This window comes from Aethalodelphis obliquidens, unplaced genomic scaffold (genome assembly GCF_003676395.1).
Source record: "Aethalodelphis obliquidens isolate GAN/ISIS:26980383/991018 unplaced genomic scaffold, ASM367639v1 scaffold3, whole genome shotgun sequence".
NCBI classification, from domain to species: Eukaryota; Metazoa; Chordata; class Mammalia; order Artiodactyla; family Delphinidae; genus Aethalodelphis; species Aethalodelphis obliquidens.
Window position 1 is genome coordinate 49,694,540 of NW_020837947.1, and position 25,443 is coordinate 49,719,982.

The following is a 25,443-nucleotide window of genomic DNA, read 5'->3' on the forward strand; positions in this document are numbered from 1 at the left end:
CAGGGCCATTCTGCCTGAAGCAAACTGGAAAACTAGAAGGTAACTTTGGGGAGAAATGTAAATCACATTAGAAACTGCAAATCATGATTACATTTCATACAGGCAAGATCTCCAGGTCTAAAACACTGACAGTCTAGCCAGAGGGGGCACCGCTGTGCCGGGCACTAAGCAGCAGTGCTACAGACAAAATCCTCAGCCTTCCTTCTCTGAAGGCCACCCCCTAAGGCCCTCACCTGGCACCCAACCTATACTGGTTCAGGGAGTCCGTGCCTGCTTAGAGCAGACCTGGTACCAATTAAGTGCCCCCGCAGTGGGTGCCTGGACCCTAAAAATGTCACACGGAGAGTTAGAAATCATAGGGGCAATCAGAAGGTTCTGCAGAGAGAGACAGAGTAGTGAAAGGGTGTGTGGCTTATATATTTTTAGGGTGTTTTAACTCAAAACCAAGACAAGCTGACCAGGGAAGCCTGCTAAGAGCACTGGTTCTAGAGTCACTGTCTGGGTTTGACTCCTAGCTCTGTCACCTACTAGCTGGCTCTGGGCAAGTTGCTTCACTTTCCCTCTGTAAAATGGGGTAACAGTGAGCATCTCCAAGTAATGGGATTACAGGTTATTATCTTCTTTTATGTGCTCCTGTATTTTCCCAAACCTCTCATGTACTTGTATTACTCTTGAGAAAAAAATACACAACACATATTAAATTTTCCAAGCAGTGGTGATATCACCCAGGAGAACCTGGACAGCTCTCCCGCCCAGTGTACAGGCCTTTCCCTGACACTCCATGCTGGAAACGGCCGCCCCCAGCTGCTGTGAGTCCAGGCTTGCTTTTATCAAACCTTCCTAATATCAAGAGGGGCCGATGCACACTGGGCATGAAGAGCATTTGAGCAGCCAAAGCAGATAGAAAGGATGTCAACAAAGCTGTTATTAAACAATGTAGGTGCTGTCAATGGTTTTAATAGCAAGGCTGCACAGAATCTGCCCAACCCCAAAGGAAGAATTCACCGAAACACACAGTTGAATTGTCTTTAGGACAAAACCAGTCCATATCAGTTCACAATCCCTTAGCCAAAACCTTTGGGACCAGACGCGGTTGGGGATTCAGAAAATTTTGAATTTGAGTAAGGCAATATGGTGCCCACACTGCATGACATACCACCACCAGCGGGGTCTCCTGAGGCAGCACCCTGCAGCAAAACATGGGAATACTCACACTAAAGAAACAAAGACTATAACTGGCCTCCCATCAGGGCGGGTCAGGCATTGCCACTAAGTGAGTTTGTGCAGTATTTCAGCTTTCAGAGCTTTTGGGGTTTCAGAATTGCAGGAAAAGGATTGCAGACCACCATCTCCATCTTTTGGATTATTACTTTTATGAATCTTCCCTCCCATTGATAAATCATGGTTATGGATCCTAAAAGTAAACATGACTATTCAAGCAATATGAAAAAGCCATAGTGGTTCATATTCCCAGGTATCAGACACAGTCAAAGTCCAAAGTATGCGAATAAATTCAACATATATCAAGGCAAGGGGAAAGCCAGGAGATAATAAGCCAGGCAAAAAATATAATAGACAACTATTTATGACACACTTAAATTTATTAGAAAAACAGACCTCAAGTCCAATCAGTTCAAAGCAGCCTTTTCACCTTCTATGCGACATGCTCTTTAGCAGGACCGCTCTATGAGAAACCACGATTATCAAACCGTTTGTCAGGACAAACAAAACTGATAACATGTTCACCCCAGGAAGAGCTGAATTACAGGGGTGAGCCAGAAATCACAGAGCAGTTTATTTAGCCTTTGGAAAGGAAAGGCCCTCGCAGGCCCTTCTGAATGTTTCTGAGACTTGTTTCTTCTCAGAACAGCAGTTTGCCAGACACTGTGGTGTAAGTCTGCTTTCAACCCTCTCCCAGGAACCCCTGTGCACGCAGTGGTGTCCGGCTATGGCCTTTCGCCTCCCACACCTCCTCCAACTCTGCTCTCCACAAAACTCCCATTTTATACACTAACCCAGCTTCTACCCTAGAAACTGAAGCCTAGAGTCATGTGACTACTTTTTAAGATCCACAGATGACAAATAAATACAGTTTGTCTCAGTCCTGGGCAACAACCCATTTAGAAAGCACTTTCATCTAGGTTCACAGTTTGCTAAATATAAAAATTATGATTCAACAGGAAATTGGGTAAGTCAAGCAGAAATTTCAGCATGTTTTTGAAGAGTTTGCTGTCTCAGTTGTTATAGTTCTTAACCGCAGCTTTGAGTTCTGGACACAAAAACTTGACACAATGTTTATTGGCTGCTGTTTTTAGCATGTACACGTAAGATGCTTAGCAACAATGCTGATGAGGAAATCAGTCTATCTAAGATTTTCCTGAGTACTACAGAAATTCCCACTGGTCACAAAAGTCATTTGATTGGTAAGAAATTAGTTCTGAAGGTAATAAAATATTTTTGAACTGCATATTAATTTGGTTTCATAAAAGATCACGTGCACCAAAAAAAGTATGAAGAATGTAACAAACACCTGTGTACCCACAAATAGTTTGGTCAAATACTAACTGTATTTTCATTCTCCTCCTTATTTCAAAGAAATAAACATTACAGATATTGTTAAGGCTCTCTGTGTGCCTACCCCATCCATTCCCCTCCCCAGGGGTTACCACCACTCTAAATTCAATGATTATTTTTATCATGCTTGACTTTACATGTTTACCACATAGATCTGTAACCATAAACAACACATGTCATTGTTTTTCCAACTTAATTTTTTCATGTAATGTTATGTTTGTAGTCATTTCATTCACTATTATAAATGTGCTCTGGTTCATTTTTCTAACTGCTATGTTCCATTGTATGAATACACTCTGTAGCATTTCTAGCCTGTGATTTATATTGTTATATACTTTCTCAAACAGTTTAAGTTGCAAAGGGCTGATTTCACATAGTTAATATAGTTTCATTTAAGGGAGCCATGATTTTGACTCAAGTATTGAACTTAAGAACAATGTGGATGTCAAGTTTTGCAACCTTCCAAGTGCTTTTGCAAAATAATTTCTGTGCAGTCATTAAGATTGTAATCTACAGATGCTTGAGGCACTAGAGCCGGGTAATGGTAAGAGTGCTAAGACTGTTGTGAAAATAATAAAAATTTATCAAAATAAATGCTGACATGTGACCAAGCTGGACTAAGTTCCTGGAATTTTCAAAGAGTGAGCCAACATCAGACCTCTTTAGTGCAAATGATTATCCTACAGATGGAGATTCTGAGGATAAGATGAAGGAGTGCTGGGGACCTCTAAGAACACGGGAGCCTCACCTGTTTTGGTGTCTAGCCTGCTCCGGTCTGAGCTTCGGGAGCATAAGGAGGCCCCTGAACGCCTCTTCCCCTGGTCCCTGGGAGGAAGAGGAATACACACAACACTCAGCACAAAAGCCATAGCAGTTCTCTTTTTGTAAGTGTCAAGAGTCAAGAGTTGGCTAAATATAATTTCTAAAGAAACCAGAAATGGAGTTTGGTACTCCATACCTCATTTCAAGCAACCTCTAATTTTCAACTAAGATTTATCTTTTAAAGACAAGTCAGATTTGCTTTACAATATGAAATACAGCTACTAGAAACAACAACAAAATAAATCCAAAGTTTATTTTGCAAATCAAAAAAACTGATTAAGGATCTACACCACAAGAGGTCACTGTTGCAGTAAGAAAGAACTCTGGTATGCTTGAATCACAAAAGCCTAGTAGTGTTTAGGGGCTGGAAAAGACCTCTTTCTCTCACACTCTGGTACACACGTGCTCCAGGCAAGAAGACTGTTCCCAAATTGGTCAGATGTGGCGAGGATCGCACGGCAGGGTCAGATCTGGAACCCACGTCTCATTTTTCCAATTCACTGCTCTTCCCACCAAATCACTAAGTCTCCTGTCTCCATTTTATAATTTTAAAATTAATTAATATTCTCTAAAAAAAATTTTTTTAAGAAATATTTGACATGATAAAAAATCGAAGGTAAATTCTAGCAGTCCCCAGATGACAAATATTCTGTGTTTCAAATGAAAATTTGGTGGCTGGCCAACAGCAGGATTATATGCCTGGGTTTTTTGTTTTGAAGCTTATATACAATGTAGAGATGGTCTATGAAGGACATAACTTCTCTTTAGCTAGAGCTGATACTTAAAACACTTACTTTTAAATATCTGTACAAAATTCCAAGGTAAAAAAAAAAAACTACTTAGAGAATAATAGCGCAAGTTTTACAACAAAAATTTCATTTTCGCCATCAAATATAATATTTGCCGCAAAAATCATAAAGAACGCACACTCATGTGGCCAGGGTCACCCATGAACATCTGGGGCTGTCCACTGCTCCTGCCTCCTGCGTAGTGAGATCCGCAGCAGATGATCAGTGCTGTGTCTTGGCCCTTGGCCTTGACTACTGCCCCAAGGATTCGTTTCTCCAAATATCGTTTTTTCCATAAACATTTCCTTTTTTAAAAAACACCTGATTTAACACTTCCTTTTATCGTACAATAGAGAAAAGATCGAGTTACTCTCCCCAAAAGGGTCTAATTATTTAATACTCTGAAACAACTGCTTTATTTTTATATACAGTAAAATCATAGATCTGGTAGCAAAATGTTCTGGCTAATCCGAGAGAGAAGTGGGGATGGGACCCTTTCTGTCAACACTCTCGGAGTAGAGGTGCAAATGGAGATCTCAAAGAAGACAGAAATAAATAAAGGCGACACTATGAAAAGGCAGAATACCAAAAGTTTGGCAGGGTGTAAGGCCAAGGAAGTTCCCAGACTTCAATTCTAGAAATAAGAAGGTCTGAGGACCGCAGAGACAAGCCTTTCTTTTCATTCTGGTCCTAAACAGCTACTGAAATCAAGCAGGATAGTTTGCATCTAATGCAAGTCCCTGATCCATCCTCCCTGAGGACATGGCCGTGATGAGGCTGCCTCCGTGAATACCACAGTTGTGTGTCCCCATTTGGAGGGGCGATTAAGAAGGGTCCTTCTTATCAAATACCAAACCTTGACAGTGCTGGGTCTTACTGGTTCTCAAGAAGAGCACAGGGTTGGCACCCACTAACCCTCTGTGTGATCATCATGGTACAGTGGCTGAGTGTGCAGGCTCTGGACCTAAACTACCTGGGGTCAAATCCTGGGTACAAGTATTGTCAGCCACGTGGCCTTGGTAAGTTACTTAACCTCTTGGCCTTGTTTTCCTTTTCTTAAAATGAGGGCAATGTCTCTACTTAGCACAGTGACTGGTACGTTTGAAGAACTTAATAAATTGTCAATATTCTTTCTCTCTTTTGTTCCGAGTAAACAAGCACCTGTCTGAGCAGCCCAGTGCTGGGTGTTACTGTGATAAAGAATGTATAAGACATTGCCCAGAAGTTTAAAATCTACTTTGAGGAACTAAGGAAGTTTTTTATTTTTTTAATGGAAAATTCTAATGGATTCTCTAATCAAATACTAGAACGTGAAATTCAGCAGGTTACAAGGACTAGAGGGATGCTGAAGAGGAAGTGATTACTGAGAGGGAGAAGTGGACCACAGGGTGGGACTTAAAAGCATAAAAGTCAAACCGACAAATGACAACACTGCTCTCAGTGGGGGGAGTAGCATGAGTGAAGGTAAAGAGGAGCATGAGAAGCCTGGTGGGTAGCGTAAGGGGGGTAACTGCACAGGGCCAGCAACTTAGGAATAGGTTTCTGCTGGCAGGTATCAGGAACAGCTGTCTGAAACTCTGTGTTGAATCAATGGGCCCAATTAGATGGGCAATAAGGATCTGTCCTAGGTTCTTATACGAGGAAATGGTGAGATTTGGAGTTCTGTGATGACAAAAGTATTTAGGAGATTTGGAGGGAGGTAACAAGGACTAATTCTTTGAAGGTGATAGTGGGACTGGAGAAGCAGGAACAAATTCAAGAGACCCTATAAATGAAAAGTTGATAGGATTCAGTGGATGATTTCAGGCAGAAGAAAGACGAAAAGGCAGACCTGGAGGAACAGGACAGCAGGGTTGCCATAACAGAAATGGGGAGGTTAGAGAGCAGCACAGTTTGAGGGGTAAAGCAGATCTCTGTTTTGCCATGTTGAGTTTCTGATGAAAAACGGAGCATCAGCAAAGGAGATGTGGAGATCAGGAAAGGAGCTCTGTTAAAAGTCAAAGCAGTACACTGGGACTAGAGTTATCAGAAGAGTGGCTCAAAGACCAGAAGCTCAGGACACGGCCTTGTCTCAAGTAAAGGACAGAAATAGAAAAAGGAGTCCAAAGCGAGAAGACAGAGAAAACATGCTCTCGTGCAGTCCAGCATGTTGAGAAAGTGAGCGTGATTGACAGGTCCAGGAAGATGAGGACGGAGGAAGAACCGTCCGGTCTGGAGAGGGTAAGCCTAAAAGGGTTTCTGTGGAGCAGTGCAGCTCAGGACCCACAGAAAGCATGAAGTGGGGAGAGAGGCATCCAGAAAAGAAATTCCCTCTCTGCTCAAGACTAGATGCCCTTGTACTCAAAGAAGAACTGTCTCACTGTAAATTCTACCCACTGATCGTGGCTCTACTAATGAAACAAATCTTTATACTTCTTCCTCTTGGCCATCCTTCAAATATTTAAATACGTCGTGGTCACCACTTAAGTTCATCTCCTACGGCTTAAATCCCATGGTTCCGCCACTTCTTAGCTGTGTGACCTTGGGTTAAGTTTTTAACCTAAGCTTTGGTTTCCTTATCTGCAGATGAGGGGGTGGTAAATAACAGTGCCCCTCAACGTAAGGCTGTCGTGAGGATTAAACGACGTGATGTGGAATCGCTTAGCACAGTTCCAGGCACACAGTAAATACTCAGCAAGTGTTTACTATTATCATGGCTGTCACCACTGTTGTCGTTAACAAACTCCAGTCCCTTCAACTGTTCCTCATCAAATCTCTTCGTCAGCCTGTTCAGTTACTCAGAGTGAGTGTCCGTTTGTCTGGAACCCAGCACTGAGCTAAAGATATGGCCTGAGGAGCAAAGAGGAGAGCTTCTAAATGATGCAGCCTAAAACTGCGTGAGCGGTTTTGGTGGTCACATCACAGTGTTGGTCAATTCTCGTCTTTTCTTCCATATGCAGCTAAAGGCAGATTTCCCCCATCTACGTTGGACTCCTTCTTATTAAATTTCAGTGTTATACTTGGCAAAGGGTTTCTGTCTATTAAATGTTTCTAGATCTTGATTCAAACATCCAGTATAATTGTTCTTCTTCTCAGCTTTCTGTTCCACGCTGTTAAAGACCATAATTAAATTTTTTTGGAATATCTTTTGATGTACCAAGAATAAAACAATTCCAGAAAATATTCTTTAAAGCTCTTTTGTGAAATCCTTCTTAAAGCCCCAATAAGACCATTTCATTAGGATATCTTCATCTACAAATAACGGAAACCTGATTCTAACTGACTTAAACAGTAAATGGAATTTACTGGCTCATGTAACCCAAAAGTCAAGCACTAGGGGTGGGTTTTAGGTGTGGTGTGATCAGGGCACTGGCTCCATCTTTCTGCAATTTTCTTAGCTCTGCCCTTCCTCTGGTTCCATCTGTAATCAGGTTGGAGTCCTGAGGAAAGCATAGTGGGTATGGCACTCCCAGGTCTCTCTGCTGTAGCCCATATGTTTCAGAGCAAAAACAAGGTCCTCTCTTCCCAATCATTAACAAGAGTCCCATCTTTCACTCTGAACAACCAGAACCAAGCTCTGTAGCCAAGGCAACGTCACACACTGACTGAGTTACTACTGCCCATACATGCGTCAGTCACATTGGCAGCATCTACTTCTGGATCATTTATACTCCAAAGAAAGAAAAGTATATTTCTTTAAAAGTATTGCAAAATTCAGATTTTGCTATAATTCAGACAGTTCTTCCAATTATTATGACTGAGGTTCTTTAGTCAGGGGTCAGCAACTTTTTCTTAAAGAGCCGGACAGTATATATTTTACACTTTGTGGGCCAAGTGGCAAAACAGAGGCTATTAATGTAGGTACTTTTGTAACCATTTAAAATGTAATGATTTTAAAATGCAGAAAAAAATTCTCGGCTTAAGGGCTGTAAAACAAACAAACAAACAAACAAACAACCAGATGGCTGGCCAGATCTTGCTCCAGGGCTATAGTTTGTTGACTCCTTCTCTGGAGCAATAGCTAAAAAGATATTAAGAAGCAGACTAAACGGTGGGATCTGGAATTAAGAAAAAATATATAATAAATTTATTTCCATTTGGGAAAAAATTACATGTAAAAAAATGGAAAAGGAAATTTTAAAGGATATATATGATAAAAAGAAATTTAGGAAATTTGAGCTAACATTTTCCTTGCCCTAAGAAGATGACACTTCATTTTTAGAATTAGACTCAAGTTGTATAGATTCCAGTCAGGTAGTAAATATCTTAGGCTCTGCAGTCACTCAGTCTCTGTCACAACTACTCAGTTCTGTGGCTATAGTGTGAAAGCAGCCAGGGACAGTAGGTCAATGAATGGGCGTGGCTGTGTTCCAATAAAACTTTATTTATAAAAACAGGTAATAGGCTGGATTTGGCCCATGGGCCTTAGTTTGCTGGCCCCTGCTTTGTAGTCTCTTTGATTTTTTTTTTTTTACTGCAATTTAAGAGTACCACCACCAAAAGGTGGTGGTCCCTTTATCATGTCTTCACAGCCTGAAACACCAGATACACAGTTTCTAGACATTAGTACTGTCTTAATAACTAACACTAAAATAGAATTCTACTTAAATGGTTAAATAGAAACACAGTGAAATGAAAGAACATGATTTTAAAGGAATGGTCCTAAGATCAAAATTTTGATAAAGTTCTCAAAGGTAACCATAGCCTTGGGTTGGTGGTCCAAGATTTAAAATATACATTTTTAAAGATTATGCATATATTCTTGTACCTTTTTCAATGATCACTAACTGGTTATTACTCAAGTTCTATATGCAGAAACTTGATTAGACACTGCTTTGTAGCTAACCACATTAGCTTAACTTAGTTAGGCTTAAATTCCCTTAGCTTAGAGTAAAAGCCCACAGTTTCATGCTCCCCTTCACCTTCACAGCTCCAGTTTCAAGGCGCCTCACGTGAAGAGCGCTGTAACTTTTCACCGCGGCCGCTACGGGCACTTCAGCACAGGGGAGAGTTGCTGGCACTACCCTCTTCCGTGGCGTTATTGTGGAAATGATTACACACCAGTTTCCACAATCTGCTCTCCATCCCAATGTCCTAGTGGGCTGCTCCAGCTCACACATCACCATCTCCCACCAGAACTGCTACTGCTCTCCCGTCTCCAATCGTCCTTCACGCGGCTGCCAGCGTCACTCTCCTGAGAACCCCTCAGCACTCCACGCAGTCTACAGCCTTAGGACCCATGCTTCCGCTACACTGGGCCATCTGCCTTTCTTTGAACCTGCCACCACCAAGTCAAATCCCCCCTGCTTATGCTGCTCCTTTAGCAAAGAACACAGAGCCCCACCTCTATTGAAAACCAGCCTCAAGGGGCATCCCAGACTCCACAGACCCCAGGAAACCTTCCCTGATCTTTAAGTCAGAGTTAGGTGCTCTCATCTCTAAACTCCCAAGGCGCTTTCTTTCAATTCTCCTTTCATTCCTCCAGCATTAGAGTCAATCATTGAACAGTGCTTCTAAAACTTTGTGTGAATTCAAATCACTTGGATACCTTATAAAAATGCAGATTCTAATTCAGCAGGTCTGGGGTGGAGCGTGAGATCCTGCATTTCTAACAAGCTCCCACATGATACTGATGCTGCTGGTCTAGGGACCGCTCTTGAGCCTCAGAGCCTGACATGCTGGTAAGGTTCTCATGGACAGGGTCCATTTGTGTATCTCCCAACCCCGCTAGTGCAGGGCTTTGCTTATCAACAAATTCTTATCGAATGGAAGCTGTCAAATAAGGTGGGATTGTACAAAGTCATTTTGATCGATGACTGTCTTTTCCGAATGCAAAGTTTCTCAGCCACATTTACTTAATTTCTTAAAAGAATAATGACTTCATTATTTTTGAAAAAATGATATATTTATTATTTTTTAAGGCCAGGCAATATAAGAAGTACAAAGAAGATTTAGAAAACCATCTAAGATCCCACCACCCAGAAATAAATATCGTTAATGTGTGGCAAACATCCTTCCAGACATATTTTGCATATATTCAGATGAAAAGATAAAAGAATGAAAGAACAGAAGGATGACTTGGAGGGAAGGGCAGATAAAAGATACATATAAATGGGATCATACCATACGTGTCATTGTAATTAAAAAGTATGAAGTATAAATTTTACTTGAATATGACAGAGAAACAGAAATTGAGGTGAAACTGAAGGAATTGTAGAACTTCAGATGAATGGGTCTTCACAAGAGACATTAGTTTCTAAAAGATCTCTCTAAAGTTAAGAAAAGAATGAAAAACATTAGCAGGCTGAAATCACTCTTTTTTAACTATATATTTCAATTTCAGACTGTAGCTACTGACTAATCTATTCCCTACTATGAAGTGAAGCGATTAGTACTCACACTTCCTCCCAAGTACCAGTTTTGGTTCTTTATGCTAATATTACACTGTCAAGGTTTCTGTTCCGTAACCATCGTTTTCAGAGTTGTTTACGTTTTGTTTTGTTTTGTTTTGTTTTGTTTTTGCGGTATGCGGGCCTCTCACTGCTGTGGCCTCTCCCGTTGCGGAGCACAGCCTCCGGACGCGCAGGCTCAGCGGCCATGGCTCACGGGCCCAGCCGCTCCACAGCATATGGGATCTTCCCGGACCAGGGCATGAACCCGTGTCCCCTGCATCGGCAGGCGGACTCTCAACCACTGCGCCACCAGGGAAGCCCCTGAGTTGTTTACCTTTAATTCAGTATGAAAACAAAGTCAGTACTCACCATGAATGCTTTTACCATAGCTTCTCCATTTGAGTTCTGAATTTTGACTCACCATTTTGTTGTCAAAAAGTTTTCTAGAAAGCGCATGAGTACCACGGTTCCCAAATCCATTCGCATTTGAAAATGTCTGTTGCCTTTTTGCTGAAGGAACTTGGCTGGCAATATAATTCTTGGGTTATCCTTCTTGTACTTAGGACTTCATAAGCCTTGCTCCACTGTCTTGTGGCACTGAGAGGAGCTCTAACAGAGCCAGAGGCAGCCTGCCTTTTTTTCCTTCTGTGTGACTTGCTTGATCAGCCTGATGGCCATAGGATACCTTCTCGCATTTACCCACCCAATCAACAATTGCTAATGGAGTGTGTACTACGTACTGGGTAGTATTCCGGTGCTGAGCGCTACTGGAGACATCTTAGTGTGGATGACTCCGTATCAAATTTTGTTGGGACATGATGTGTCCATTTGAGCTTCAAATTCAAATCTTTATTTCAGAAAGTTGTCTTCTATTATGTTGATATTTTTCTTTTCATTCTCTCTGCCATTCTCAGTGGGTTGTTGTGAATATTAAATGAGTTAATACATGTAAATCACTTGGAAGAGTGCCTAGCACTTAGTCAAAGTAAGATGGAGGACGGGGAGGGGGAGGACGAGGATGCCTTTCCTCTTCAGGGATGCGAGTGCCATTCCTTCCACACCTATCTCAATCTCTCTGATCATTTTTCTATTTTCTTATTCACTTCTTTATGTATGATTTCCTCTAGCTTATCCACCATGTTTGATTGCATTTTCAGCTGCTTTTATTCTCACTTTTAATTTCTAATGTGGCTTTTCTCTCCACGTTTATACATTTTTCTTTCATTCTTTTTTGAGAACTGTGAGCATATTTGCATTCTTTATGTGGGCTTAAAATCTCTAATTTGAATTCTTATAACCCAACAAAGAGCTCTTTTCCTCTTTTTTTAAAAAGAGGGTAACAACATTATCTGTAATTTCTTTGACAGTATGGACAATTGTTTTAACTCTCCTTATTCTTGGAGGGTAGTTCCTTTTGCGATCCATTTCCTTCATCTGTCTTTTGTTATGTTCCTTACAAAGCCCATACTCAAGTTCCAAGTTAACTCTTGTGCTAACATTACTTATCTTGAAACAGAGCCATGTATTTGTTGAAGAATGAAAATGGTCCATGGAGGGAGAGAACTGGGGTGCTCGGCAGCTTCAACTTTAGTTTTCCTGAACATCCATCCACCAGGTCTTGTTATTTTTCTTGACCTGCAGTGTGTGTTCCCTTGGTTTGTATGTACCAGGTTTCATGACTCACAGAAAAGCCCCTTTACAGGCTAGGTTCCCTGGGTTCTAATCTATCAAACTCCCTCCCCCATAAACACACACACCAACTGACTGGATCACAGGAAACGAGGAGAGCGTGTCACCCTCAGCTCCATTCCCCCGTGTCACTTCACACTCTGGATCTTTTTCTTTTTTTTTGGCCGTGCCGCACAGCTTAGGGGATCTTAGTTCCCTGACCAGGGATTGAACCTGGGCCCTCAGCAATGAAAACACAGAGCCCTAACCACTGGACCACCAGGGAATTCCCCACACTCTGGATCTTGAAGGGGGCCTCTACTGTGGCTTCCCCACTTCTCCTGTCATTTCTTTCATTAAAGACTACTGGATACACCTTTCTTAACTAAGAGACTCGCTTTTAGTGAAATTTGTTTCTTGCTGGAGTCTGAGGAGGTGTCTGCTCTCAAATTACCCCGCTGTCCTCATCTATATTTCATAAAGTCTAGTAGGTTAACTAGACTCTTTTGGTTGCAATATTCCAAGTGACATAAACCTAATCTTAAGTACCATAAGCTGTTCCTGTCAAAATAAATCAATAAAGGAAAGAAGAAAGAAAGATAAAAAAGGAAGGAAGGAAGGAAGGAAGAAGAGGGTAAGAGAGAGAGAAAGAAAAAGGAACATATTGGCTCATGAAACAGAGCAGTCTGCAGTGTGGATGTGGTGGCCTCAGGCACAGCTGGATCTAGGGGTTTATATGTCATCCTTGAACTCAGTCACTGTCTCCATTCCTCGGCTCTGTTTGTTTCTACATCACTTCCCAGACAGACTCACCCTCCACAAGGCAATGAAATAGCCACTGTTGGCTCCAAGTCAACATCATCTTTACAGCTTGTGAACTTGGAGAAAGAGCACTTTCCCCAAAGGCTTTGGCAAAAGTCCCAGGGAAGGATTCAATTGGTCTGGCTTGGATCATGTACCCACCTCTAAACCAACAGCTATCATTCCACAGCCTATAGTGAGGGCTGGGAGGAGATGGAAGTGAAGGAGCACAGTTTTTTCCACTTTATAGATTAGAAAACTGACTCCCTGAAAGTGTTCAGAGACTTGTCAAAGAACATACAGCTGAATCAAGTGGCTGAGAGAGAACCAATCCTAAATCCACAGACTCTGGTCCCCCAACAAAGAGTTCTTGACTCTCCACAACTGAATGCTGTTGGGCTTTCCTCCTAAAAATCACATTTCCAAACCACGAGAGTTTGAACAATGTTTATACAGAAAGCCTTAAAAGGTTTTAAAAAGCAGATGTATAAAGGGGTTCATCAGATAGAACCACTGGATGGATGATGGATGGAGATATACACACAGACATATTCTAATGGAAGCTATTTTCAAAACATGGCAACATAAAGTAAGAGAAGACAGAGTGTTGTTAAGAGCAGGCCTGCCAAACCTTGACTGAATCCTCAAACGGACACACAGACTGTCGTAACTGGCACGCTGTTTGAAGACGACAGTTCAATAGGGGCTAGAGATTGCATTCTCTTCTGGAAAGTGAGAGAGTGCTTCCTCCCCGCCCCCCGCCCACCTTGCTTGCAATGATGCCTTGCTCAGCATTTTTTTTTTTTTGGCGGTACGCGGGCCTCTCACTGCTGTGGCCTCTCCCGTTGCGGAGCACAGGCTCCAGACGCGCAGGCTCAGCGGCCATGGCTCACGGGCCCAGCCGCTCCGCGGCATGTGGGATCTATCCGAAGCGGGGCACGAACCCGTGTCCCCTGCATCGGCAGGCGGACTCTCAACCACTGCGCCACCAGGGAAGCCCAGCAAGTCCTTTTTCCATCATGACCAGCATAAAGTTAAACTCCAGTCCATCCCAGGTCTGAGCTTATTCTAAATTATAGGTTTCCCTAAAATCAATGTGGTTTCATTGAATTAAACTACTCCTTTCTCTCCCTGGCCCAAGAAGTCCTGACATGAAGGTGGAGGCTCCCACGCTGGACTGGCAGCAAGGACCCTGCGCGGGGAGCGTGACCTCACTTCCTCTGTCCCCTACACAAGCTGCTCGCACTCCTTCTCAGCCCTCAGCCCACTGTCGGTTCCTGCTGCCCCCTCTTCCACTTACGCAATCCCTTCCCTCCCTTCTCCTGCCAGCCCAGTTCACTGACAAGAGTCTTCGTTTTCCACTTTCTGGTGTAAACATGGAAACATGTTAATTGAGGGTAGGGCTTTAGCATCAAGACTGGGAATACTCCACTGCAGAGCAAAGATCATTTCTTGGAATTATTCACTTAAATGTTTACCAGAAACAACTATCAAGTGTTCCAGACTGATTCACAAATGTAATTAGTGAAAGAACTGCGAATAGTTTCCATTTTCCGGTTTGTTTTAATCCTACTGTATAAAAATATTTTGTGGGGGAATCACCTCAGCAAAAGTTCCATCCAATGACTAAAGGAGGTGAAGATTCCGAAAGCCAAAATGTTACTGGAAGTTAAACTTGCCAGGGTGTATGGCAAACCCAAAACAGACGCAATCACTATACGATGCAAAAGCCATCCTAACAAGGCAAAAAGAAAACAATTAGTGCTGCCGCCAGTGCCTCATAATTTTGGACAGTCAGGAAGAAGTGCCTCTAGCCCCTAACTGATTTCTCCTTTGCTGTTCGTGGGATAAAATATGTAACTGAAAATGCCTTTGCTGTCCCAGACTGAGGAAGACATAATGAACCCTGGCTTGCCAGATTATTCTGCAACATCTGAAGGCTTGCAAGAAGAAAAAAGAAAAAAGAAAACAGCTCTTGTCTGGTTTTTCCTAGTCAACTTTAATTACTGTAAGGATGGGTGCAGCAAGATAAATGTTTCCTTTTCAGTTCAGTGCTGAAAGAAACACAAGTTTTGCTGCTGCCTTTTATGTTTAAGCTCTGAGGTCCGCAGCCTATTCTTATTCACTAACTGGAAAAGATTTGTCGCAATGGCTAGTTTGATGTTTTGTGCTCAACTCCCAAAGTCCCAATTTGAAGTCCTCTTCCACTTAAGGAGACATTTCATTTTTACTTTAATTTAAAAAATGTTCTGAATGCAAAGCGACATTACAAGGACTACTAGGTTGCCTAATATAAATTCTGTGTGTGCAAAGCTCTTCAGGCTGTGTCAGCAGACAAGGTCAGTTCAGCTAAACTAACCCGCTGCCAAGCAGCCAGTAGGGGTGGGAGGAGTTTTAAGCACACAGCATGTGGACAAGCCAAAGTCAGACCCAAATCTAAGTGAGGGCAACAAGCATTTGGTCTTAAAATGGCCCATGGAATTTAATCTTGTTAAGCAAATTCGAACTGGGTAGTTGCCCACAATGACCCAATGGAAAGTCGTAGAAAAATATCTCTTAACTGAGTGCCCCTGTCCAGTGCAAGACCTTCTGCCTATCTTAGCATCACTACTGGCTGGGACTGGAAAACAGAGCCTGCTCTGTTCCCCACCCTGGTTCCCCAGTTAGTCAAGGCTTCTTTAGGGAAATACCAGTGTAAGAATTCACACAGTCCATACAGTGAACATTCTCTACAACTTCTTAATATGGTAGGAAAATTGCTCCTCAATTTCCTAGGGGAAGCCTAGAAAGCCCTACACAGGAACACGGTATGAATTTAGGGGTTCCTAGATGGGATGGGGGTGAAAGGATCACAGACTGGGGTGGAAAAAGCCTTATCTAGGAACATGGTATGAAATAGAGTAATCCTCAATCATTCATTTTATGAGGGATTAGTAGTGAGATATCATAGATAAGAGAAATCCACAGGACTCTCCTGTTTTAACTATTAGTTTCCAAAATAAATATTCTAATCCAAGTTTCTACCGCAGAATAAAATAAGTCAAGTGTCCACTCTTTGGTGGAGTCAACAACAGCGAACTAACCTAACGGGAGGCAATGAGACATTCCAGCCCGGGCAAGAATCCCAAGTAACACAAACAGAATGATCAGTCATCACTCAAGCGCTTGCTAGAACAGCCCAAATAAAGCAGAGACGTTATTCTGACAGTCCTATCAAAGCAGCATTTTGGCAGGTATGACTGTTTTCCTGAGGATTAAAGAGGGAGATGTAAAATCAACCCCATTCAGCTGTGAGAAGACATCTCTCCCTATTCATGCATCATTAACTTAAATTTTGTTTACATAAAAGGGGAAAATGCAAATCAATCATCTACATAAGACAGAGAGCAAACTGGTAAATGACATAGTTGTCCTGACTGGAAAGTTAAATGAAAAGAATACTGACCTTCCCCTTCTGAGATGAGATGGCAAGGATGCTGCCCCTTTGAAAATTTCTTGCTCCTTGATTTCACCGAAGTCTCCGTCATACGTTAGCTGAGGTGGGTGACTCAAGTGGCCAATGGCATTTGATTCTGTTAAATAAATCCCATGTATTTTCACCATAGAGTCCCCCATCGTAACTGTTTCTTTGGATTCCACTCTCTTTGCTGTAATAACCAAGGAAACGTTTTGTCAAAGCATTTCTTATTTTAGGAATCACTACCTTTCAATATATTTTTTTCAATCCAAGAATTTATACAATTTTAAAACTACATATGGGGCTTCCCTGGTGGCGCAGTGGTTGAGAGTCCGCCTGCCGATGCAGGGGACATGGGTTCGTGTCCCGGTCCAGGAGGATCCCACATGCCGCGGAGCAGCTGGGCCCGTGAGCCATGGCCGCTGAGTCTGCGCGTCCGGAGCCTGTGCTCCGCAACGGGAGAGGCCACAACAGTGAGAGCCCGTGTACCGCAAAAAAAAAAAAAAAAAAACTACATATGACTTATAGTGATCAAGTCTGGAATTGTATGGATAAAGCCTCCCTGAACGTATGCAAGACCTCACCACTATTTTAGGTTTGACATCATCAATACAGCAGGTAAAAATGAATAGACTCTTAGCTCTATTAGCTTTGAGTCTACCTGTAGGTAAATACTCTAATTGAGGTTTATGAACTACCTAAGTCCACATAAATACTTCTGTGTCCCATAACAATTCTTCTTCCTGAATTTGATCATGTTAGTAACTTTTCATTCAGAAATATTTACTGAGTACCTTCCTGATGTCAGGCACTGTCCTAAGCACTTGGGATGCATTAGTGACAGAACAAAGATCCCTGCCCTCATAGGGCTTACATCCTAACAATACACCTGTTTACACAATAGACAATAAGTAACAGACCATAATAAATGAAGTATATAGATAATAAGTGCTATGGAAAAAAAGCAAAAGTAGAAAAGTGGAGAAGGGTAAAAGGGGATTGGGAATTGGGGCAGGTAGCAATTTTGAACAGGTGGGCATGGCAGGCAAACCCTTACTGGAGGTAAGGCATCAAGCCACCAGATGATGAGGGACAGTATTTCCAGCAGAGGGAACAGCTGGTGCGGAGGCCCAAAGGCAGGAGTGTGCCTGGCATGCTCAAGTGGAGTGTGTGACGGGAAGGGGAGGAGAAAGGTGATCAGAGAAGCAGGGGCCGGCTCTTGGAGGCCCAGCAGACGACTCCCAGGCGGGGACACAGGAGGGCACTGAAACACTTAGAAGGCTTTCTAAAAAGGAATAAGATAAAGTTGCAAAAAAGAAGTCCAGTCTCTGAAACACGTAAAACTACTGTGTTTATGGCTACAGATCCTTAGACTTAAAATACAACACTGTTTCTTCATCATTAAATTGACATTAGGAAGAGCTTACCCGCGATGCTGCTACTATACTCTAGTCTGTGATAAAATATGTTTTTCTAAGGGGCAAGAGGGATGAGCTTCATATAGAGAAATAGTTTTGCAAGCTTTTCCAAAATGATTCAAGGTTTCCTTTTCTGCACTTGAACCATCAAACCAATAAAAACCAACGATAAATCCACCTCGTCTGCTCCTCTAAGCTCCGTGCTTTCTAAACACTGAATTTTACAACAGAAAGGAACCTTAGAGATTGGCTAGTCTAACCTTCATTTTTCAGATGAGAAAATGGAGAACCCAAAGGTAAGGTGACCAGTCTAAGGTCACAGAGCAGGTTCGGGGAGAGCCGAGACTGTATGGTGGGGAGAGCATGGGCTTGGCATTCCATCAGACTTGGGGTCAAGTACAGGCTGTGTGATGCAGGCAGCTCACTCAGCTTCTCTCCCCTTCCTCAAGTGGTCCCAAGTGATAATGGCCTGGTAAAGTGACTTCTGTGGTGCTAGCACACTCAAAACCCAGAAGTTATGATCATTATTATTAATGGAACCCACGAATCCTGACTTCTAGTCCAGGGCTCTCTCCACAGCACCAGACAACCTTAAATATCTTTAGGTCTGAATTACAAAGCACATACTTCATTTTAGATTACAAAGCACTGTTAGCCTGTCCTTATATTTTAGTATTCGTTTCTTTTACGCCACAAATATTTATGAAGCATCCACTGCCACGTGCCAGATGCTGTTGCAGGGGCTGGTGGTCCAGTGGTGAACTGAGAAGTCCCAGCCGCCATGGAGCTTCTGTTCTAGAGGGAAAAATGCAACCCCACTTGTGGATGGAGGAGCTGCAGCCCCTCTGTCTTCACAATCTACTGGAGCGAGCTGTCAGTTATTACTACAGCGAAGAGTGGCCCCGGGGGGCTTCCCTGGTGGCGCAGTTGTTGAGAGTCCGCCTGCCGATGCAGGGGACATGGGTTTGTGCCCCGGTCCAGGAAGATCCCACATGCCGCAGAGCAGCTGGGCCCGTGAGCCATGGCCACTGAGCCTGCGCATCCGGAGCCTGTGCCCCGCAGCGGGAGAGGCCACAACAGTGAGAGGCCCATGTACCGCCAAAAAAAAAAAAAAAGAGTGGCCCCGGGGCTCACTCTTACTCCTGCTAGATGTCCACCATTCAACTGAACATGAGTAACGATGCTCTAGGTCTCTCTGGAAAATATGTGCAGCACGTTGTACTAATTTTGTAACAGATCATGGTACACTTCAAAAGGATTCTACAACCAATAGCCTTACCGTGTAGGAACTGTCCTGTTTCACAGATATTTTCTTTGGCACTTACTATAGACTACACCCTGTTTCATGCTCTCGGGCTTCAAATAGAGAAAACCACTTTTCCTACTGAAGTTGTTCAGTCTAGTAGGGGAAACAGAGAGGCAGATGCGTCTAGACAGAGATTCACTACAGTGTGGTCTGTGCCAGGTAAGGACGAGTAAGAGAGCAGGGGAGTCCTGAGGGGTTGGAGTTGGTCAGGGAAAGATTCATAGAGAAGATGGAGCCTGAAAAGCATTCCAAAGAGTTAATAGGAGGCCAAAAAAGAGTTCTGAGAAAAGGGAACAAAAGTCTGGCGTGAGAGTCAGCTTCAAGTGTGTCGAAGCTGTACAGTCAAGCAGGACCCCATGCTTAGAAGGGCCTTGAACTTGGTTTAATGATTTGCTGTTGCCATCTTGAAATTCTAAACAATTTTTGAACAAAGAGCTCCACATTCTCATTATGCCTGTGTCCAGCGAATTATATAGCAGACTGCATGAGGCATGAAACAGCAGGATGGGTGTGGGGAACTGTAAGGGTTCCGTATTGCTGGTGCGCAGACCAGAGGCAGGGGGTGTAGGCAGGCAAAGGAGAGGGGCGAGAAGGGCCTGGAATGTTAGGCTGGGGCAGAACTATGCACGCTGCACAGTGAAGACTTCATCCCCTGGACCAGGAGTCAGCAAACTGCAGCCCCACCAAATCTGGCCTGCCGCCTGTTTCTGTATAGCCTGCAAGCTAAGAATGGCTTTTATATTTTTAAATGGTTGAGCAAAAAAAAAAAAAAAAAAAAAAAAAAATAAAAAAAAAAATATTTTGTAACATGTGAAAATTATATGAAATTCAAATTTTAGCAGCCACAAATCAGTCTGCTGCAATGGCAGAGCTGAGTAGGTTGAACAGAGACTCTGTGGCCCACTAGGTCTAAAACATTCACTCTCTGGCCCTTTACAGAAGAAGTTTGCCAATTTCTGCGCTAGGTCGGTGTTTCCCAAACTGTGTTCCCCAAAAGACAGATTCCACAGTCAAGTAGGTTTGTAAAATGCTGGGCTGAATTTAAATGAAACAGGTGACTTTACTAGGTGGCCTTCCCCACCCTTTACTATGCTCACGTGCACTGTGGCTCTCCAAGAGGGAGGGGAAGTAGGCACAGGTTGAGCACAGGACCCTTCCTCCAAGGAAAAGCTATTAATATTTTTGCCAAAAGTGTTCCCTGGAACTGTTTGGCAAGCTCTCCTTTAGGCACAGGGGGCCCTCTGAAAGGTTTTCAGCAAGAAGATGATGCAAATCTAATTTTTATTTGCTTCCTGACCTCTTGTCCCTTATGGCACACGGAGAGAAAACCATCGTCTTTCATGGTCCACTGGGATGAAGGGACAAGGCTGCTGCTCACAGCCATGTCTGCGTGGGCGCTTGGTGCCCACGTGCTGCTGGCTGCTCCAAGGGCCAGGGTCCTTGTGCTGACCCACCTGCAGCCCCCCAGCAAGCGGAGGGTGGAGCAGGAAAGGAGCGCTGGATGACCAGGGACAAGGCAAGAGGTGATAAAAGCAGTGGGGCAGTGTTGGGATGGAGAATACAGACCCGGGGATATTTAGGAAGCCCACATAGGAAGCCTGTCCATGGCGGCTAAGACGAAAGAGACCGTGAGAAGGTGGAGCCTGCACTGCGGTCTCCGTCCAGCTGGAGTAAGGGGGGCGTTAGCAACACGGTCACCTCCAGCCAAAAACCCTATTTGAACACAAGTGATTAAACTGCTGGCCCTACAAACACGAAGACACACATCTTTTCTTTCACTTTCTTCAAACAGGAATTCCAAACCTGCCACGGCAACAAACCAGCCCTGCCTGGGGAGGTGTCAGCTACTAATGACTTCACACCAGGGGCAGGGACATTCCCTCTGTCTCAGTCTCCACCACAGGCCTTTATAGCCTGTTACCCAACAAAGGATACCTTTTCTAAACAATAGGGACTCTGAAACAAGCCCAGGAGCTCCTGTACAAAGGAAAATGAGTCCAAGGCTGGAGCATTAGAATGGTTTTTTAAATTGGGTGATGTGTGCTTTTAAAAGACAATGACTTTTTACTGCCTCTGTTTCCTGGGTGCTGACGCAGACCCCAGGGATGATGGGAGTGGTGAAGGGGGCAACTGCCAACACGGTGGATGGAAAAACAGAAACAGGGACATGCCTTGGCTGGTGGGGAAACATCTGTCTCTCCTGTCACCTTCACACACATGGCAACAGCTCAGCAAGCAGCAGGATTTTCAAATGGAAGCCACCGAGAGTTAAATGTGTGCGGCATTCAGGCTCAGAAGCAAAAACATCTGATAAACAACAGCTCAGCAACCCTCACTCCGGCTCTGCCATCCTGTTTACAAGAAGTGACCCTGTTCCTATCTGAGTCTGACCTCACCCTGCACCGTGGCTCCCGAGCCCGTTGCCTCTCACCTTGGCAAGGACTCGGCTCCCGTAAGTACCAATTCTTTCTGATGTAACTGGTCTGACTGGGGCCCTGGTGGTGCAACATCTGAAAAGTCCCCCGGGTGAGTCTAAACGTGCAGCTACTATTAAGAAACAGAAATCAGATGATGTCTCTCCCTTGCTCAAACCCTGCCCTGGCTTTTCACTGCAGGAAGAATAAAGTCCTGGCCATGTCCCCCCTGGCCCGGCCCTGACTGGGCCCTGTGTCCTCAGCTCCCTCTCCCTTCCAGCCACATGGGCCTTGGGGTCCACCAGCCGAGTCTGCGCCCATCTCCGGCCTCAGCTTCAGCCTGGGCACTGTGTTTACAGATTTCCACCCGGCTGCCTTCTCCTCATTATTCACATTTCAACTCAGAGGCCACCTCCTCAAGGACACCTTCCAGAGGTGACACGATTCCTCCTGCCACAGTCACTCCCTAGCCCAGCATCTAGCTCACCTTCTTCTTAGCACTCAGAACCCAACTGCTGTCTTACTTCTTGGCTTTCCAGTTTATTGCCTGTCTCCCCTCACGAGCTCTTTGAGGGCAGGACTCTGTTGGCCTAGACTGGCACCTGGCAGTTAGTAGGGGCTCAATAAATACCTGATTGACTGTTAGAAAAGAAACAAACTGGGACATCAAGGTAAGGCAGATTGCCTAATTACACACTCCGTACGCCATCGAGGTGTGGCACGCACACCCTGCGCTGTCTCTGTCTTTTCCTTTCTCCTTGATTGTACCTCTTCAGCTGCATCAGGGATCATTAGGGACCAGACAGGAAAATGAGTGCAGTGGGCGGGGGAGACATGGGGACTGCAGATCATATCCCGGGCTAATGGGGCTGGGGGCTACTCAGCTCAATCACTCCCCATGGGGGCTGCACAGAAAGCGGGCCCAGCGCTTGCCAGATCTTCCAATTTTTCACAAAAAGTCATACATCTAGATTCTTCCATGAGATCTTCTACATTTAAATGTTGGTGACTAATTAAAAGAAAAGGCTTGTATGTCCAACAAGTAGGATCGTAAGGTGGTGGCTTGTAACTTTGGGGATCATCTTCAGATTTTCTCCTCTCTCTGACTGTAAACCTATCCCTCCTCTTCATCAATCCTGTTGACTGAAGGAGGGCCAATTCTATCAGCCCCTGTTAAAGGGGATTTCTAACTTTTGGGGCTACATATAGTAATGATAAATTTGTAATGTAAATATAATGTATAGTAAACTTGTAATATGATCCTGAACACACGTGTACGTGACTGAAGTAAAGTCCTTGAAGCCATACTAGCATTTATTGTCTGCAATGTGCCCTGACATTTTCCATTCTATTTTATTCTACTTCATTGTTTTAAATGTTGGTGTGGTCCACTAAATCGATTGTCATCCAACTAATCGGACATTTCCTACAGTTTGAAAAACTCTTAGTGTGCCCTGGACAGGGGGTGATGCCAATTATTGGGGGCATTCCTTAGGATGTGAGGTTTTTAGCTTCTCTGTTTCCAGGTTTAGATACATGCCAGCACTTCTGTGGCCACAGGATAAGCCCCATTCAACTTGTGGTTACATTTTCACATGGGATCAGAAAGGTATTTTCAAAGACCTAAGCTTAGCGTACATTATATGAATCTTAAATATGCCTAATGAAATTAACAACTTTTTGAACTCTAATTTAGAAATGATTTCCAATATATCAATAGGTAAACGCATTCATTAAAGAACACTTATCCTAATATTCTTTTTCTACCAAGTAACTTTTCTTTTTTTTTTTTTTTGTGGTACGCGGGCCTCTCACTGCTGTGGCCTCTCCCGTTGCGGAGCACAGGCTCCGGACGCGCAGGCTCAGCGGCCGTGGCTCACGGGCCCAGCCGCTCCGCGGCATGTGGGATCTTCCCGGACCGGGGCACGAACCCGCGTCCCCTGCATCGGCAGGTGGACCCCCAACCACTGCGCCACCAGGGAAGCCCCAAGTAACTTTTTTCTAAAAAAACCTTAATAAACACCCATAAAACGTTTCTTAACCAGCTTTTGCACAAGATTAATGAAGTTAACATAAAAAATCATGTGCAGTTTGAAAAACATCATATAAAAATAACTCTTGTGTGCAAACTCAAGAAACATGCTTGCCCCCAGGTTTTAAAGGATGTTATGTGGCCTTACGCTGAGCAGGAGGAAGGGTCATGTCTGGCAGAAGAGCCCCCTGCGAGGCCGCCCTGTGTAAGCGCGCCCGGGCACTGCTTATCCTTCTAATCTTCGTGGGGTCCACTGGGGGTTTTGGAAAGGAATGGCAGGGATCCTCTTCTGTGGCAGGAGATGCTGGAGGTTTTGGTTTCTGGAAAGAGATTTTTTTTAAATGATTGGCATGAGTTTGTCTTGAATAAGACTCACCACGCAGAGCTGGCCCTGACACTTCCAGAGGAGCACAGGGCTTCCTGCCTGGCTTCTCCCCAGCCCCCTGGTTCTCCGTCTCGTTGGCCCACCTTGCTTAATGTGTCAGGTATATAACACTTTTTCATTGTTTTGTCAATTATATTGTATGAAATACTCTACTGTCCTGCTTAGTGTATTTGAAAAAAAAAGGTTTACCCATGCCAGCAAACAGATCTCTACAAGAGACTATAAAATATGGTATAGTACATTCAACATACTTTGTAAATTTTTGTGTTCGATTCAGCTCAGAAAACATTTATTGGGCACCCACATGTGCCAAGAACTGTGTGGAATTTAAATACTACCTTTATATATTTTGGACTTGACAGAAGTATCTTTTTAATGATATAAAAAAATTTTTAATAATGTAGATTAAAAAGTCACAAAACAGAAGAGCAATAAGTAGTCTTGGACTTATGATATGAAAATGTTTTATTTGCTACATCTCAAAAATTCTATGCTGATACCCTTAGAAAAGGGACATTACTAGCAAAATTCCAGTTCCTTAAAGACTTAAAACCACCTGCACCAAGCACTGTGCCACCCAGAGCACCCTCTGGCCTAACCGCCAGGTGGCAGTGGCCTCCAACCCAACCTGGGGCCGCAGCCTCACAGGGGCCTAAACTCCCACTTTTTGCCTGGTGGTGTTGCCTGGTGGCCCAAGGCAACAAGATTATCTGTCTATGAAAGCACAATCTTATGCAGCAAGTGCTTCTAGCTCTCTAGCCAAAAGTAATCAAGTTAAAGTTCCTCAAATCACTTACATACTGTGTGAAGTGAGTGACTCTCAATCCAATAGGTTAATTAACAAATTTTTTAAAAATCTAGTGTGACATTCAAGTCAGATAATTTAGAAAAATGGGTGAGGTCATCTATCATATATGACACAGAATTTCACTCATTTTCTCATATACATTAATAGAACACAGACATCTATATTAGTGTTCTCCTCTCAAGAATCTGCTTATTTCAATAACGGTAACATTTTTCAAAATATTTTTTATATCCTCTTGGTCATTTACATCTGTAAACGGTTCATAAACCAGACCCAAATAAAACCCAAAATCGGTTTTATGACTATAGAGATACATTCTTCTAAACACAGTTAAAAAAGCATAAATAAAATAATCAGCATAATAGACAGGAAGAGTAAATGACTCTGAGATCAAACCCACTTACTAGTTATGTGAACTTGGGTGGGCCATTTACTTCTTTGAACTTGCCCAGCTATCAAATGGAGACAGCAGTTCCCTTCTTGCAGGGACACTGATATATATACAAGTCTTCTTATGGAGACTCAAGATATGCTAGCTCCCTCCCTAGCATATCTCGGTAAGCTGCTCACCCTTTACCAGATTTGGTTCCACGTTACTT

The 25,443-nt window shown here is 43.4% G+C and overlaps 1 protein-coding gene across 2 annotated transcripts in view; it reads right to left on the reverse strand.

Annotated features, from left to right (window-relative positions):
* ARMC2 (armadillo repeat containing 2) overlaps positions 1–25,443 on the reverse strand; it is a 107,036-nt gene that overhangs the window by 67,849 nt on the left and 13,744 nt on the right. Inside the window, exons 4-6 of one of the 2 annotated variants that reach the window (XM_027089039.1) lie at positions 23,800–23,971; positions 16,470–16,671; positions 3,323–3,399 (exon numbers count right to left, since the gene is read on the reverse strand). In XM_027089039.1, coding sequence (XP_026944840.1) covers positions 3,323–3,399; positions 16,470–16,671; positions 23,800–23,971 — 451 coding nt within the window. The remainder of the gene's footprint in view (positions 1–3,322; positions 3,400–16,469; positions 16,672–23,799; positions 23,972–25,443) is intronic. The other variant, XM_027089050.1, reaches the window with a different exon arrangement.